This window comes from Malurus melanocephalus, unplaced genomic scaffold, assembly GCF_030028575.1.
Source record: "Malurus melanocephalus ecotype Western Australia unplaced genomic scaffold, MMel_1.1 scaffold_143, whole genome shotgun sequence".
NCBI classification, from domain to species: Eukaryota; Metazoa; Chordata; class Aves; order Passeriformes; family Maluridae; genus Malurus; species Malurus melanocephalus.
The window spans coordinates 1,606,040-1,622,586 of NW_026623375.1; the positions used below are offsets into that span (position 1 = coordinate 1,606,040).

Genomic DNA, 16,547 nt, shown 5'->3' on the forward strand with positions numbered 1-16,547 from the left:
CAGCTGGGGCTGAGCCCAGGGCTCCCCTCATTCCTGAGGGAGCAAATTCCCTGTGTGGCCCTGGCAGAGAGAAAATGAAGGTGAAATATATTTATTTATATACATTTTTATACATCTATTTAAGATTATATATGTCTCTGTCTAAAATGTTATATACCAGAATAAATGTATAATATGTTATAGTAAAAAAAATATACACACATATATATAAATATTTAAATTTTAAAAATTATATATTTATCTAAAATGCTATAAGAATGGTTTGGGTTGGAAGGAACCTTAAAGACCATTCAATGCCATATTATATATGATATGTAATATATAATAGATATAACACAGTTATATAATATATATGTGCATATGCATTATATATTTACACATACACATAATTATACATAGATATAAAAATAATGGCATGAAAAATATACACTCATATTACATACATGTAGATATGATACAATTTCTAGATCTAATTTATTATATCTTTTATGTATTATAGATAATATATAATGAATGGAAGTATAAATGCACATATACAAGTGCATGCTTACATTTATGCATATATATTAAAATAGACATACATAAAAATATAAAAATATATAAAAATACAAAATATAAGAGTATGTTTAAAATATATAAATATAAAAACACATACATATAAAATATATATATATATATATAAAATAAAAAAGGCCTACTGAAAGAGGCATCCTATAAGACAACTATAGGAAATATATATATATATATATGAATAAAATATTAAAAAAGATATTAAAAAATGATGTATTTTCTCTGTCCCTGCGCAGTGCCAAGAGCAGGATGGTGCCCTGGGCTCCCCTCCAGCCCTCAATTCCCACAGGATCCATGGGAGAGCTCCCGGGCAGCCTCCTGGAGCCAGCGGGCTCATCCCGCTCCGGGAGGCTGCCAGAGGTTGGGAATCCGCCAGGATCCATTCGGGGCCAGAGCCCGGGATCTGCTTTGCTGGGAACATCCATCCCAAAGCTCAGGGCTGCTCTGGGGGGTCCCCACACCCTCCGTGCCTCGGGGATTTATCCCGATGTTGGATCCATCCCCATCCCTGCGCTGCCTCCCCCCAGCGCAGGAAAGGCTCGGCTTTAATGGCAACGTGAGCCCAGGGATGGGCAAGTGATTTCCCGGGATTCTCTTCGACCTGCCAGGGATGAGCCGGGCAGGGAATTTAGGAGCGACCGACCCCAGGGAATCTGGGTCCATCCCATCCTCCAGGAGCAGCTCCAAGCAGGAGCAGGAGCTGTGTAGGATTCCAGGGATTCTGAGATGCAGCCCCAGATGGGGAATCAAGGTCCATCCCCTGCTCCAGGCAGGAGCAGGAGCTGTGTAGGATTCCAGGGATTCTGGGGTGCAGCCCCAGATGGGGACCAGCCTTTCCCCCTCCCCACCCCCAGGCTTTGCAGATTAAGGAATGATGAAGTGCCTGAGTTGTGCAATATTAATGAGCGGAGCCATCTGTCAATCTGGCACCGGCAACGAGCCGGGCTTGGATTTTCCATAGTCCCGTTATTAAAGGCGAGTATTTCCGGCTGGGAGAGCAGCTGGAAAAGTCCTTGTGATCCAGGGCAGCGGGGCAGTGACTCCCAGCCCCCTCCCCACTTCATTTAGGGCCAAGGACAGGGAAGGACAAGCCAATATTGGGATGARGCAGCTGCAGGGGCCCGTTTCCCGCTCCAAAGGACACTTTTCCATTTTTAATGAGCTTTGCTCCTCTCCATTTTACCTGGAGAGTTCAGCCCTTGCTTCAGGTTGATTCCAGGCTCAGGGAGATGGTTCTCACCAACCCTGCCTAAAGTGAAGTGCAGAGCTCCAGGAAAGTCTTATCCATAAAAGATTCAGTCATTACGTATAGGATCTATAGGGCTGCTCCAAGTCATTAAAATTCAGAAGGGGATAAATAATGGAGATGTKCTTGTTTACTTACAGGAAAGAAGCRCTTCCCAGACTTTGTGYGACAGGGGAAATCCAGGCTGGAAGGGGTGACAAAGCACCTGTCCTCAACCTGTTCCCTCTCCCTGTTTGGGGTCCTGGAATGGGGGGATCTGGAAGAGACCCTGGACCAGTCGAACCCAAAGCCAAAACAAAAAGCCAAAAACCCAAACCTCAAAAAAACCTCAAAAACAAAAACACCCAAACCCCAAACAAAAACACAAAAAAACCCACAAAAAAAACCACCCCCCCCAAAATACAAAAAAAACCCCACAAAAAAACCTCCAAAACCCAAAAAATCCCACTCCCCAAAACCAAAAACCCAACCCCGCAAAATAAGCAAACCCACAAAACAAAAACTACAAAAAAACCCAAACCCCAAAAAAACCAAACAAAACCCTAAGCACACAAAACAAAAACAAACAAAAAACAAAACCAAATCAAACAAAAAAAAATTAACACCCCCCAAAAAGAGCGTGACTAAAAGAAAACCCAACCCCCCAAAAAAACAAGACCGAAAAAACCCAAACCAAAAACCCAACTAAAAAAAACCCAAAGCAAATGAATTCCCACCCCAAAACAAAACCCAACCCCAAAAACCCTCACCCTAAACCAAGAAAACAAACAAGAAACCACCCAAACTGCCAATGTAACAACAGAACTTGTACAGTTTTAATTAAAAAGGTGTCAAATTTAGGCYCAGGTGCATTTCTTACAGAAAACTYGGATMTCAAGAGCTGCAAAAGCCCCCAAACGCCTGGAAATGTGCAAAGTACAGCTGGTCACATATTAAGGTTTGTTTTCCTGCCTGTCCAAGCAGTGCAGAGAGGAATCCCAATGGGACAGGGAACCCAAACCAGGCTCCAAACACTTCTTTCACCTCCCCAAGTCAGAGGGAACCCAAATTCCCCTCAGAATTAGGATCTGGGAAATGCACAGAGCCAYCAGCACCAATCTACATCCTATTTTCAGCAGAAAATAAAAGCCCAGCCTGGAATCTGGATTGATTACAAATAAACTCAGCTCATCACCGTCCCAGGCCTCCCTTGCTGGGATTGTTTGAYGAAAGAAAATCTCAGTTTTCCCCTTCAGCCTCCAGAATGGCTCTTGGTTTAAAATTCATCCCAAAATGAGAAGTGTGCAAACAGCACTTGACCCTAAACTGCTGCAGAGGGAGTTTTAAACTCCCTGGTTTTGTGGTTTAAGCTTTTCCCTCTCAGCAGCTTTGTGTCCCAACAGGAAGAAAACCCTTTGGGTGTTTCTGCTCCATCCAGGTTTCCTTGCCCTCATTCCCTGGGGATCAGCTTCTCCAAACAATTSAAACCTGCTGCCTCTTCCAACAACTCCTTAATATGTGGAACTGCAAGAAACTCCCAAAATGTGGCTCTGTGCCCACTCCAAAGCCAGGGCAGTCAGTTTGCAGCTGGCTGTTCCTGGAGGTGGCTACCAAAGCAAACCCAAGAAACTCCAGGAAGAGATTGTTCCTGATGAAAAACAACCAGAAAATATTCCTGAGGATTTTATCCAAGTTACAGTTTCTCAAAAGCAGTGATGAACTTTGAAACTTCRTGGTGAACTGTAGTGCCCAAAGGGAGCTGCTTCAATCCCTGGGAAGAGACAAAACACAATTAATTCCCTTCAGGAATATTTTTTTTTAATACAAAATGATRCATTTCAATATCTAATTGATAAGGGATGTCATTGCCATTGATCTGCTTTGCTGTTAAATCCTACAAATATTGGGATACTCACCGAGTCACGGAAAAAGGTGCAGAGCTGCTGTGCCCAGGGACACCTGAAAGAGAGAGAAATTCCCACTCAGTCCCACCAAGGGACAGAGCTGCTCACAGGTGCAGCCACTCCTGTCTTTGCATTACTTAAAAATCTACAAAAAATCCAACAATTTGCTTGCAGTTCCAAACAGAGGTGATTTCAGATGTGCAGGAAAATAATGAAGACCAAGACCAGGAGAAAGAGGATTTCATCAGTTTCTCTAGGCTCACTGCTGGAGGAGAAGAAAGAAATCCAAAAGGACAATTCATGGATTTGTAAACTGCCTGTAAATTTGTTAAATGCAGCTTTGCTCATCCATCATTGAGTGAATGAGGATGRCACATCCRTYTCACTCAGAAGAATTACCAAGAGGRGAATTCTYRGCTGCCATCAGCTCCAAAGTGCCAGAGAAGCAAATTCTCTGCACCCCAACCACAGAGCAAACTGATTTCACAACTATTCTATCAATTTATTGAAATCTATCACTCTAAACCTCCAAAATTTCCCCTGCAAAGCTCAGGAGATCAAGGATTCCACAGAGGCTGCAGTGCTTCATGATCAATCATAATCTATAAAAGCACTCAGRGTTGTGAAAAGGTCTGGTTTCCACACCCACTGAAGCTCTGAGCTGCTGCAGAGCCAAGGGGCTCTGCTCCCTTTAAAAGGATCAGGATATTCCCAAACCTTCCCTTTTTGCTGAGSGTTTGCTCTCTCACATGATGATATCTGTTCCAAGTTCAAGACATCTGCACGCCCACTGTAGTCACGYAGAGACACAAAAATAAACATTTTGGGCTACTTTTCTCTAAGGCTTTCTACAGTGTTATACCCAGGAACTGTTTTGCTTTAAGCCTTAATTTAAAGAATTTTGGCTATTGGTGGTGACAGTGATGCTTAAAAACTCCTCATTTGATGGCTGCCAGGATTGCCAAGAGCTGCCAATGCATTTTCCTTAACTCCGAGTGCTGGGAAGCTGCAACAGGTAACACAGAATAATTCCCAATCTCCCCCTATCTGGTGTCTTTCCCACGGCTAAAACCAGGAATGAACTGAGTTAATTAAGAGGGAGCTCCCCCCAGAGGGACAATCCCRAGGTTTCCCAGGATCCCACTCACAGAGGCAGGTTGTCGATGATGATGTTCAGGGTGAAGAGGCCAACAGATTGCATCCTCTGGTGTCTGCAGGTCAGGAACAGGCACACGAAATCCCCCACRTACTTGGGGCCCAGGTTCTGCCACCTGATCAACAAAACCAGCAGCTGGTCAGATCACTCCACTTTGGATTTGCATCTCTGACTTATCCAAAGCAGGGCCAAGAGCTCCCCGAGAGCTCGGGATCATCCCTCTGCCGTGGGACTGATCCTGGATTTCCTCTGGGAGCAGGGGTTGACTCACACGCTCAGCATTGTGCCTTTCTCCCGATTCAAATCCCTCAAAAGCAGGTTGGCAGTGCCACAGAGGATGTGATCCTCACAGGAAAGTTGRTCCAGCAACATCCTCAGAGCCCAGAAGTTTTTCTAAGTGACAAAACATGATCAGTGATTTAACCTCAATGCAAATCATTCCTTAAAAAAAAMMMCAACATAAAGATCAAAGCAAAGCCAAGTTAAACGTGGTTACAACCTCCAGGATGGTGATCCAGAGATTTCAAACATTATTTGGACAGGAACCAGTTTCTAGGACTCACCCCAAAAGCCAGAACTATCTCTAGGAAGGAAGTGAGGTGGAAAAGGTCATAACAAAGCATCTGCTGCACTGCTTGSACGGCCAGGATCAGAGAAGCCTCATGGTGTAGCTACATGAAAGACAGAAACAAGGAAAGAAATGGATAAAATATAAATTTATTCCCTATTTATCCATTGTATCCATGCAAACCAGCACTGAGTTATTCCATTTCAGTCAGAGAGCTTGGAGGTCACACAATAAATTTACTAGAACCTTATCAAGAGTTATAAACAGGGGAGTAGAACAGAGACTTCATTTCTGGTGCTCTCCAAGWGCTCACAGAAACATGAAATCTCACAAAGGAGCAGAAATAGGGAATTAAAGGGGAAAAAAATCCAGCTCAGGAGTCACGTATTTGGAGACTAAACTAAAATTTCCTCAAAAAAAAGTAAAAAAGAGTAAGGTAGCTCCTTAGATGACTGCATTGATTATGGAATCTTTTTCCTGCCAMCTTCAAACGTGTCCCACATAGTTGAAACCCTTAATTTAAAAGAAATTTAGAACTTCTGGGCAATTCTGAGTTTTGAGACAAGCAGTGACAAGTCCCAAAGGACAGCATCCTGTTTGAGCCAAACCTTAGGAGAAATTAAGASACAGTGAATTATTCCCAAACTTCCTCCTTCATGAATCTCTAAATTTGGGCACTGATAAAAAACTTGTTCTGGATTGAAGGTGTCCAGACAGAACAGTTGAGACTGTGCTAATCTTAAAATGATCCCCTTCCAAAAAAATCTTCCACCCCCTCTTAAAAGCTTTTTGTGACAACCCATTATTTTTCACTCCTGCTATGTCTTGAGTGCAACACAAGTGATAAATTTTCCTTGCTGCCATCACTCACCTGAGCAGAGAAAAGGGCAGGTGGTAAAGAGACATTAACTCTGGCCTTGAGATCCTCCAGAACRCTGTTGCTGGCAACCAGCACCTTCTGCAAGGGGACAGGAGGGAGGAGGTGTCAGATGCTCCTCAAACAAACACTGAACAGTGCCAAAGGTGGGGGTTTAATGTGCTTTTCTGTGGGTTTTTCAGCGTTTTTACAGAGGATGGTGCCATGGGCAGGGGCATCTTCCACTGTCCCAGGCTGCTCCAAGCCCCATCCAGCCTGGTCTTGGGCACTTCCAGGGATGCAGGGGCAGCCACAGCTTCCCTGGGCACCCTGTGCCAGGGCCTCCCCACCCTCCCAGGGAAGGATTCCCTCCCAATATCCCACCTATCCCTGCCCTCTGGCAGTGGGATGCCATTCCCCCTTGTCCAGCCCCTTGATGAGTTGATCCATCCCAACATGAACAGATGCAGGATCAGTACCGGCCACTGAGCTGGGAGCAGGATTAACCCATTTCCAGCTGCATTCAGCATTCCTGAATCCCAGCATCCTGCAGAGTTACCCCTGGCACAGGAGCAGGATTAACCCATTTCCAGCTGCCTTCAGCACTCCTGAATCCCAGCATCCTGCAGAGTTACCCCTGGCACAGGAGCACTGGGTGAGGCACTGGAAGTTAACCTTGGCATTCAGCAGAAGGAGCCAATTCCCAATTCCCACATCCAGCTGAATTTTGTCTAACCCCAAGCCAGGAGGTTCTCCCACCTCCCTGCACCRTTTGTTACCGCTTGGAAGGCGAGCGGGGGCTCTTCCAGGGTCAAGGGAAGGAGGTGCCCCCTCTTTTCCAGGAAATTGCTACTCCCCAAAACCATTATGAAGGAGCTCCAACATTTGGCCTGAAAAGCAACAGGACATTTGTTTTCCAGAGTGGAATCTGTCCAGAGGGGTAAATTATTCACAGAGAAAAGGGGTCTCAGAGTGAATCCCTGCACTCCAAAGGAGTGGGACAGAAGAGGAAATTTTGGCCTGACTCACGTTCCTGCAGAGTGCCTTGCTGCTGTACAGCACTTTGAGTGCCTGCTTAATTAGCACACTGCTCCTCAGGGGAGTGCCTGTAGGGAGTGGAATGAAAAAAAAAAAAAAATCAAACCCAGACCTTACATAYCCCAAATATCTCCACAGTAGGAACACAAACAGGACATGAATTCAGGGACAGACCTGTTTCTACAGAAACCTGACAAGCACAAGTGTTTACAGCTATTTTACACAAGTTTGTTGGTAGAATGGATAAATATCAACTGTAAAACACAATTCTGGAAAGCTACAAAGAACTGGACACAATCCAGACTGAGCCATCCCAGCAGGTGATCCCAAAGAAAGTGTTTGTTGTGTGCATCACACCTCAGTGGGACACGGAGCTATCTCACACTTCCAAGAATTCTGCCAGTAGGGAACAACTCCCAAATCAATCTTTCATTGCAGGAGACACTCTGACAAACAGCAAAGTCCAGGCCAGATGATGACAGTTATCAGAGGCTGAACTAATGATTCTGATGATGAAACATTTCCCATCAGGAGGTTTTCTCCTCAAGGTCACGGCAGAGACACAAAGCCAAGCCCCATACTGACACTGGCAAGGCTGGGAGGCAAGGAAAAGCTTTCGATTTTCTTTTAATGCTTTCYCTCACTTTGCTTTCAGCAGAACCTCACAGCTGACTAAATGAGTGTTTGGAGTGAACTGAACTAATTCATGCTCCAGTCCAAAGTCACCGTTCCTGCCTGGTGTCTTCACGGTTTGGACTGGAAGGAACCTCAAAGCTCATCCAGTTCCAACCCAACACCTTCCACTAATCCCAGGTTCCCCCAAGCCCCATCCAGCCTGGCCTTGAACACTTCCAGGGATCCAGGAGCAGCCCCAGCTTCTCTGGGCACCCTGTGCCAGGGCCTCCCCCTCCTAGTTGGGTTCAGAATGTCACTAATTTGAATGACAATTAAAAACCCTAATGAAGTTCTCAGTGGATGGAAGGAAGAAGCAACACTTACCAGCTGAAACCCAGGGCCCTGTCTCCACTATGTCATTCCCAGAGGGAACACAGCCTGTCCGGAATATTTTGAGGTAAACCTTGAACTGGCAGGGAGTGATCCTGCAGGCAGAGCAGCAGGCCAGGCTGTTCACAGGGAATAGCAGCGAATGGGTAGCGTCCATGAAATCYCCGGTTTTGCACAGGTAGAACGGGATCATATCCCGAAGGTCTCGGAGTCTGRAAAGAGGGAATGGAGGTTTGGGTTTCATTAGGATGAGTTTTTTATGGGGTGTACAGATAGATGTGATTGTRCTTGATCACTAAAGAGGGGAGGAAAGAAAGGGAAAAGGGAGTGGGGGGGAAAGAGGAAGTGGCAGGGAAAAGGCAGGAAAAAAGGGGCAGGGAAAAAAAGGTGGGGAAAAAGGGGCGGGAAAAAAGGGGCAGGGGAAAAAAAAGGTGGAAAAAAAGGGGCGGGAAGAATGGGGCAGGGGAAAAAGAAGGGTGGGGAAAAAAGCTTTTACCTTTGGTTATCATCACATTTCACAGCTCTCAGGTAACGAACAACTTCCTTATACCTGGGGAGAAAACACAAGGTGAGCAGGAAGGGGAAGGATGTGTAAAGCTGTGCCCAGGTCACTCAAATATTTCCTATAATGAATGAAGCAAAGCAGCAGAGCTTCCCACACAAGAGACATTGYTCAGCAGGACAGAAACATAGCTGGCAGCAAGAGACAGCTGGAAAGAAATTCCTAGAAGTTTTCCCCAGATTATCTCAACTCTGGCAAAATAAAACCAGAGGTTGCCTTTCAGTTGAATTCTTTAAGCGGACTGGATTCTTTTGAATATTGGGTTTTCTGGAATACTGCCCTCTGAAGACCAGAACACATTTTTGTGGTTGTCCTCAACTTGTCAGCCTTTGATGAAGAGAAATAGTTTGAAAAATCAACCACCAAAACCTGAAGGGTTTRTGGAAACACAGAATGAGCCACTCCAGCAATGTTTTTTTGGTCTYGAGGCATTCAAAGGGCTTTGAGAAACTTCAAAAAGTTCTTGGCCTTGCTGATTTAAAAAAAAAAAAATTTAAAAAAACCCCAAACCCCACAATCTTTGTTTTGTGTTTCTCCGTTGCACCAAAGTTCAGAGATTTGGAAAACACCCCAAAACATAAGACCTGAGTTCCCAAAATGAAAAATCCAAAGCAATCTCACTTCTTTTTATCCAGCAGTTTCTCCACTCGAGCTTCCACTACAGGGAGTGCTTCCCATAGGTACATTTTCCTTCCTTTCAGCCTTCTCTGCCCTGTGGTGTTCTGGCCTTTTAAAACCGTGGTCAGTAACATGTGGTCCCAGGGCACAACATTCAAGCTGGAAGGACAAAAATAAAGTCATTTTTTAGTTGTGTTTTAACTGTACATCATTAATTAGCTCCTTTCAGGATCGTGAAATTTGATTAATAAAGCATTTTGGGGATTAGAGTTCAGTTCTGGGGAAAGGAAAATAAACTTTAGGGAGAACAGCTCAGTCACAGCATCAAATAACMAACAGGGAAAGCAGCTAAGACTGAAATATTCCTCTAAAATGCTCCCACTTTTATTACCAGAGAAAGAACATTCCATAGGCAACTGGATCCAAATTAATTCAGAGCATAAAAGCCCAAGAACTCACCAATTTGTGAAAGCATGACAGTGACAGGGAAGGGAGATGGACTGAAAAAACTGAATAAACTTTTCATACAGAGTTTTTGGAAAGTCACACAAAACCAGCATCCTCTGAAGTCGGGTTGTGATCCTGTGATTTAAAAACAATTAAAAATTAACATTTTAAGATAAGATGAGTTACTAACAAGTCTTCYTTTTTAATCGTATGGGAAACTACACAAGTCTGGGTTTCTTTTTGTTTGGATCTGTATTGAAATTTCTGCTTTAAGTTTTGTAGTGAATAATGAAATTATTATTTTGCTGTTATTTTTAAAACCAAGGATCTGTGGATTTAGGCATTAAAACAAAGATCTCCAAGGAATATGTACAGGAAACAGTTCGAGCTACCTGAGCTCCTGTACCTTCCCTTCTACTGGAACCATTTTTGTATTATCTGGTAAGTGGAGACAACAAAGAAGGGTTCACTCTTTAAAATTTAGGAGGGAGGTAAAAACTCCTGTTCTTTCCAAGTAAGAAATAAAAAAAAATCAAGAATAGTAGTTTAAAAATGAAATGAAAACTGCTGAAGGATTTAGGTTGTACTTGTCATTAGTTCCAGAGAAGGTGAGAATATAGAATTGGGTTGGAAAAGAAGTTAATTCTTCACTCATCAACCTCCTGTAGCAAGTGAATTTGGGGGGAAAAGGTGAAGGAGAAAGCTAAAATGGGAAGTGAATTAAGCCAAGGGAGCTGGGTGTCCTCATTCTCCAGCCTCTGGAGGAACTTTTCCATGCTCCATCCCAGTGGAATCCTCCCAGGCTGCTGCAGTGACCTCTACCAGCCACCATTTACTCCTTGGTGTGACAGCCACAACCTGCTCAGGCCTCCCACAGACCCCACGGGCCTCTGAACAGCAGATTTGTCACCTGAAATGCATTTTAAAGCCRACCAGAAAGTTTGTAGCCAGAAAGGAAACCAGCCTTACCTTTGGAACAGAAATGGGACAGCAATCCTTAGGGAAGCAGTGTGCCCAAGGTTCTGACAGCTCCTAAGACTGGGAAAAAACAGCACTAATTAATGCCTGGCTCCCCTWCCCGCCTTTTGCCCTTCTCTGTACTCAACTCTTGAAGAAAATACTTTTCCTTTAAAAGTCTTGGAAGCTGGCATGCTGATAAAAATGATTGCTAAAATGCAAACGACAGGGCAGACCTTCCCAGAGAACAAGTCTAGCCTGCTCCTTGCAAAGCTGGATAATTCCTCAGCAGCAATTGCAGGGGAGCTGATGTTTCTGACCAATCTGGACATAATTTCCTTCTCTTTTGCCAAAAGTTTTGAATTTAAGACCCAAAACGTTCAGATTTTGAAAAGCAAAGCTCTGCAGTTCTCACGCCTGACAGTAATGAAGGAGGGAACAGCCAGGATACAACAAAATAAGCAGCACAAGGAGCAAAGACTGAAGCGTTTTAACCCTTTAAAAAAAATCATCATAAATAAACTCAGCTTCCAGACTGGGAGCATCCAAAAMTTATCACCCATCAAGCATCTCAAACACTCCTAGCACTCATTCCTGCTTAACTTCTCCCTATTCCATCCAACCTTGAACCTCTTTTCCCCAAAATCCCCYCTGTACCAAATAATCCCATTTCTCCTTAAGTGTGCTCATCTCCTGTGATGCAGCCTGGGCTGGGATTTTCACACTTTCCTCACCCCTAACAAACAAAACCCCAGGATTCTCTAATTCCCCTCTCTTGGAGGAAATAAGGAAGGTACTTACAGAGCAGGGTCTTTGTGCAGGGCAATCTGTTTAGCTGCTCCCAGGAGCATGATAGCAGCAGCTTTGGGGCTTTCTTGTTCTGCCTGATTTAAAAATCTTGCKACCAGCTCGAAAACACCAGAATACCTGAGAAAGTCAAGTGGCCCGTAAGATCAAGGATCTGCAACAATGAATTTCCTAAACAAGTGGTAACTGTAACCATCCTAAAGCTTGAGAACAATCAAGAGCCCTGCCTTGCCTTCAAAGGATCGACAACACTATGAGAAGGTGCTTGCACAACCAATACTCTGGGAATTTTAAAGGCTTGTTATGCCAGTGAAAAGGTGAAACCCATTCTGAAGAGCAATCAGTAAAAATCACAGAATCCCAGAATTGTTCGGGTAGGAAGGAACCTTAAATTCCAACCCCAACWCCTTCCACTCCRCCAGGTTGCTCCAAGTGCTGTCCAACCTGGCTTTGGATACTTTCCAGAACCCAGGGGCCTCCCCACCCTCCCAGGGAAGGATTTCTTCCCAATATCCCACTTAAACCCAACCCAAAGTCCAGCCTTTAGGTTCATGCTTTCCCAGGTCTTAATAATGAGAGATTTTCAGGTGATTCTGACTGTCACTTCATGAAATCATTCAAACTCCAGTTCTGTTGTCACTTACTTGTGCACAACCTCCATGTGCTGTGAGCGGCAGCTATCACACTGCCCAGGGGGCAATTTTGGCACACAAAAGCATTCCTGTGCTGGGGGACTTATCCATTCTCCTATTAGGTACATGTTATATGCTACAGAAAGTTCCCTGATAAATTTTTCTAGGAGATCTCCTAAGAGACAAGACAAAAAAAAAAAAAAAAAAAAAAAAAAATCGCACAAAGTGTTTTGCATTTGTTTTTTGAAAACCAAAGGGAAAAGTGTCCCATGTGAAATTATGTAGAAAATTGCTTGCACCCAATTTTATTGACCAGGATGGCTTTGTTGCTGAAAGAGGGGGAATTTAGGTTGGATATTGGAAAGGAGGGGGGGAGGCCCTGGCACAGGGCACCCAGAGAAGCTGTGGCTGYCCCTGGATCYMTGGAAGTGTCCAAGGCCAGGYTGGACAGGGCTTGGGGCACCCTGGGGTGGTGRGAGGTGTCCCTGCAYATTGCAGGGGGTTGAAATGAGATGATCTTCCAACTCCATTCCACCCCAAACCATTCTGTGATCCCTGCAGAGGGAAAAAAGCAGGAATCCAATCCTGCAAACCCATGCCTGATCCAAACATGGATAAAGAAAGCAACCACAGCAATTTGCTCCTTAAAACTTCCCCAAGGATTGGTGTGGAGCAGCCAAGCTGCTCYGCAGGCCCCAGGCTGAGCACTGCCAGGTTCCCAAGGCCACTGTGGGGGCAGAGCACTCACCGCCGTGCCGCAGCTCCGTGTCGATGTCCAGCAGCTCCAGGTTGAACATGGCCAGCACCCCAGTCAAGGCAAGGTTCCTCTGGCTCTTCCAGAAGCTGCTTTTGTTGTGGGCATTGCAGTGGCACAGGGAAGGGGTTGTCCAGTGCTGGCACTGTGTCATAAAGCAAAAGAAAACGCCAGGGAGAAGTTGTTGTAATTTCATTTTTTTCCTTTCAGCTGCTCTGAGTAAAGGGTTACAATTTCTTTAATCATTTCCACAGCTGAGCAAAGCCACAGGGAAATATTTGGACAGGCAACAATTTGATATCATGGTAACCATAGGAAAAAAAAACCACTTATTAATTACCTGTCATTCCTGAGCACTTCAGAGACCCTCAGGGCTGGCACCCTCCCCACTGGAAATTGGGAACACAGCCTTGTCTTTGCATGTTCACCCCAACTTTGCTCACAAAGTCTTCTGAATTTCACACAAGATGCAAGCAAGTAAACCACCCCCACAAAATTCCCTCTACTCCTAACTCCACTTAGGCCAGTCTAAAAAGCTGACATTTCTGTAATTTATTTAAAAAATGCCTGATTTAGTAATTTAATTTTATGAAATGCACTGTGTGCCCAAGAGCAAACAGGAGGTACATTTATTTATATTTATTAAATGTTTACTCCAACAACTGCCCAGACTAGAAAYAAACCCTGACAGAACCACACTTTTAGTAGAATTACGAGTGACTGTTAATCAAATTTCCTGTATTTCTTATTCTCCTAGTGCCCTTAACTCTTCCCTGGGAGGCTGTGGAGGCCCTGGCAGACTCTCAGAGAAGCTCTGGCTGCCYCCAGATCCCTGGRAGTGTCCAAGGCCAGGCTGGACAGGYTTGGAGCAGCCTGGGATGGTGGAAGGTGTAGCAGGACAGCCCCCTGCCACAGCAGTTTATCTGTTGCTTGWCAGCTGCTGCAGAACTCAGGGCATCTCCCCCTCACGTGAATTTGTTAATTGGTGAGATAAAACAGGACAGCCTTGGGATCACCTCTCCCAGCTGACTGCAAATGTCTCGCTGTGGAAGAAGATTGTGGGGAGATCAACTGGAATTTCTAGCTCCACATCACAATCTGTAAAAGTTCCACCAAACTCTCACTAAGCAGGAATCTTCTGCACATTCCCTGGCAATGGTGGGGCTTTCCCCCAAAGCTGGGATGCTGCTTTGCAGTTAYTCCCTCGAGAATGRMGTAAAAAGGCCTCTGTGTAYACATTTGGTGGTGAGTTACCCTGACTCCTGATTTATCCCATTTCTTTGCTGGCTTTAATATAGGTACCTCGATATTTTCCACTGTTTTCTGTAACTCACCAATAGCTCTCTGCTGTCCTGTGTAATAATTAACTCTGTTTAAGGCCTTCTGTGACCTCCTGTCTACACAATAAACAACTCATTTTATAGCAGACCTGACCTGCCATCCTTAACAACCTATCAGCCAGAGGGATTTAGGTGTGGATCCCCTGAGAAAAACCCAAAATCTGAGCCTGAGGCAGGGCCTGTCTAAAGCTTTCCCATGATCACCTTGTCCCTTTGTCCCCTCCAAGCTGTGCCTCCCCCCTTACCTCAGCAGCCGGTTTGTCACAGATGTAGCAGTAGCACTGGTCACAAATAACATTGTTTGTCCCGAGGGGGGAACAAGTGTCACACTCTGTTCTCCTGCAAGGTTGAAAACCAGAGGRTTATTTAGGAAAATCACATCCTTACCCAGCTCTGCTCCCAGCTGTTACAAAGCTAAAGGCAAGGAGGACTAAATGTGGAAAATGGGACCCCAAATGGAACTGCCCAGCCCTGGATGTACTCGAAGGGGTGCACGTTGCAGTCATATCTTGCATGAGGCATCACATTTGCTTGTTTACAGTAGGTGACCACTAAATCCTCTTTCTCATCCACTATTTCTTCTGGTTTCTTCTCTTCCAGGTGAGATTCATCTGTAGGAAAGAGAGCARCAGGTGTAAATCAGTGCAAAAGCAGCTACAACTTCCACATAAATTATTGATATTTAGTTTTTGAACCCTTTAWGGCACATGTTTCCTGGGATTTCACAGAAGAATGGTGTACAAAACTTGCATGAACTATCAAACCAGAGGATACTACATCAAAAAGGACCCAGCTGACATTGAAAAGGCCCAGTCTCAGCTAGATTTGAAATATATGAAAACTACACAGTGGCACCGTTAAGAATTAGTGCCATCAAAGATATCCCTAAAAATTATGAAATCCTGGCAGTTCCTCCTGGTTTTATTTACTCGTGCAGCACAAAGGCAGATTTCAAGCATAACATACAACGAATTCAGTTTATTCCCTACATCTTTCAGAGAAGTCCAGCAGCAGAAGAAAGGGAACAGCTCTTACCCTGTAGCTCTACACACAGGACAGAACTCCCTTGGGTGTTCTCCACTTCCTCATCACCACCATCATCATCATCACTGATCACGATCACGTTCTGTTCTTCCTCCTCTTTTTCTGATGGCCCCATGACCACTGAACTCCAATAAGAAACTACTTAGCAGCAAGACGGTTCATTCACACTTTAAAGGTGTTTTYCTCAACAAGGGGAGAGAAAGACTCATCCAAGATCCAATTTCTTCATCTCTCTTGGGTAAATTACACTACAGATGGAAATGTTTCATCCTCAGTGCAGTCAGCAGCTCAAAACCCATGGGAATTTCCATTCAGAGCTATGAGAACCCTAAAAACAAAGAGGGGGGAGAAAAAAAGAAGAAAAAAAAAGTCAGAATAAGAGGTAAGCCTTTCTTCTGGTGGGTTTGGTGGAACCAGCTGTGGAATAACTATGAGGAGAAGGGGAAGGAGTTCCCACTGACAGGGAAGGGTTAGATGGGATATTGGGGCAAATTCCTCCCTCTGGAGGCCCTGGCACAGATTCCCAGAAAAGCTGTGGCTGCCCCTGGATCCCTGGAAGTGTTCAGCACCAGGSTGGACAGGCTTGGAGCAGCCTGGGATAGTGGAAGGTGTCCCTGTCCACGGGAGGGGGTGGGACTGGATTGCTGGAAATAATACAACTTCGAATTTGGGGCCAATGAACAGAAATCGCTTTGGGTTTTGTGTGCACACATCTGCAGAAAGTCCAGTAAAAAGCCATCTCTATATGGAATATTTTCTGTGGCACATCTTAGCCAAAATAAATGCCTGATTCTTTATCATTACATAGTGCTAGAGGGTTTGGGGTTTTTTTCTGAATTTCGCTGACAGGATGAGCTTGAAATTCCTCCCATCCCAAAGCATTCCAGAATTCCACGATAACAACTCCTGCTCACAACCACTCGTCTGTCCCTTACCCCGGCCACACCACAACACCCAGCACAACTCCCCCAACTCCTCAATCTCAAACATCCCCCACCTCACCCCGCCCCACAACGCTCCCATTCCACTCCCCTCCCTTCCCTCCGACACCCCCAAACCCCCCA

At 44.8% G+C, this 16,547-nt stretch overlaps 1 protein-coding gene across 1 annotated transcript; it reads right to left on the reverse strand.

Annotated features, from left to right (window-relative positions):
- Positions 1 to 2,608: 2,608 nt before the first annotated feature.
- On the reverse strand, positions 2,609 to 15,807 carry LOC130576538 (uncharacterized). The gene is made up of 19 exons (XM_057371286.1): positions 15,475 to 15,807; positions 14,921 to 15,050; positions 14,685 to 14,778; positions 13,094 to 13,244; positions 12,358 to 12,520; positions 11,708 to 11,833; positions 10,919 to 10,987; positions 9,962 to 10,084; positions 9,506 to 9,661; positions 8,819 to 8,872; positions 8,317 to 8,534; positions 7,309 to 7,385; positions 7,059 to 7,169; positions 6,295 to 6,381; positions 5,419 to 5,526; positions 5,127 to 5,248; positions 4,848 to 4,970; positions 3,712 to 3,754; positions 2,609 to 3,566 (listed from the first exon to the last, which is right to left on the reverse strand). The coding sequence occupies exons 1-19, from the start codon at positions 15,596 to 15,598 to the stop codon at positions 3,489 to 3,491; spliced, it is 2,157 nt and encodes a 718-aa protein (XP_057227269.1). The 5' UTR covers positions 15,599 to 15,807; the 3' UTR covers positions 2,609 to 3,488.
- Between the last annotated feature and the right edge of the window lie 740 nt (positions 15,808 to 16,547).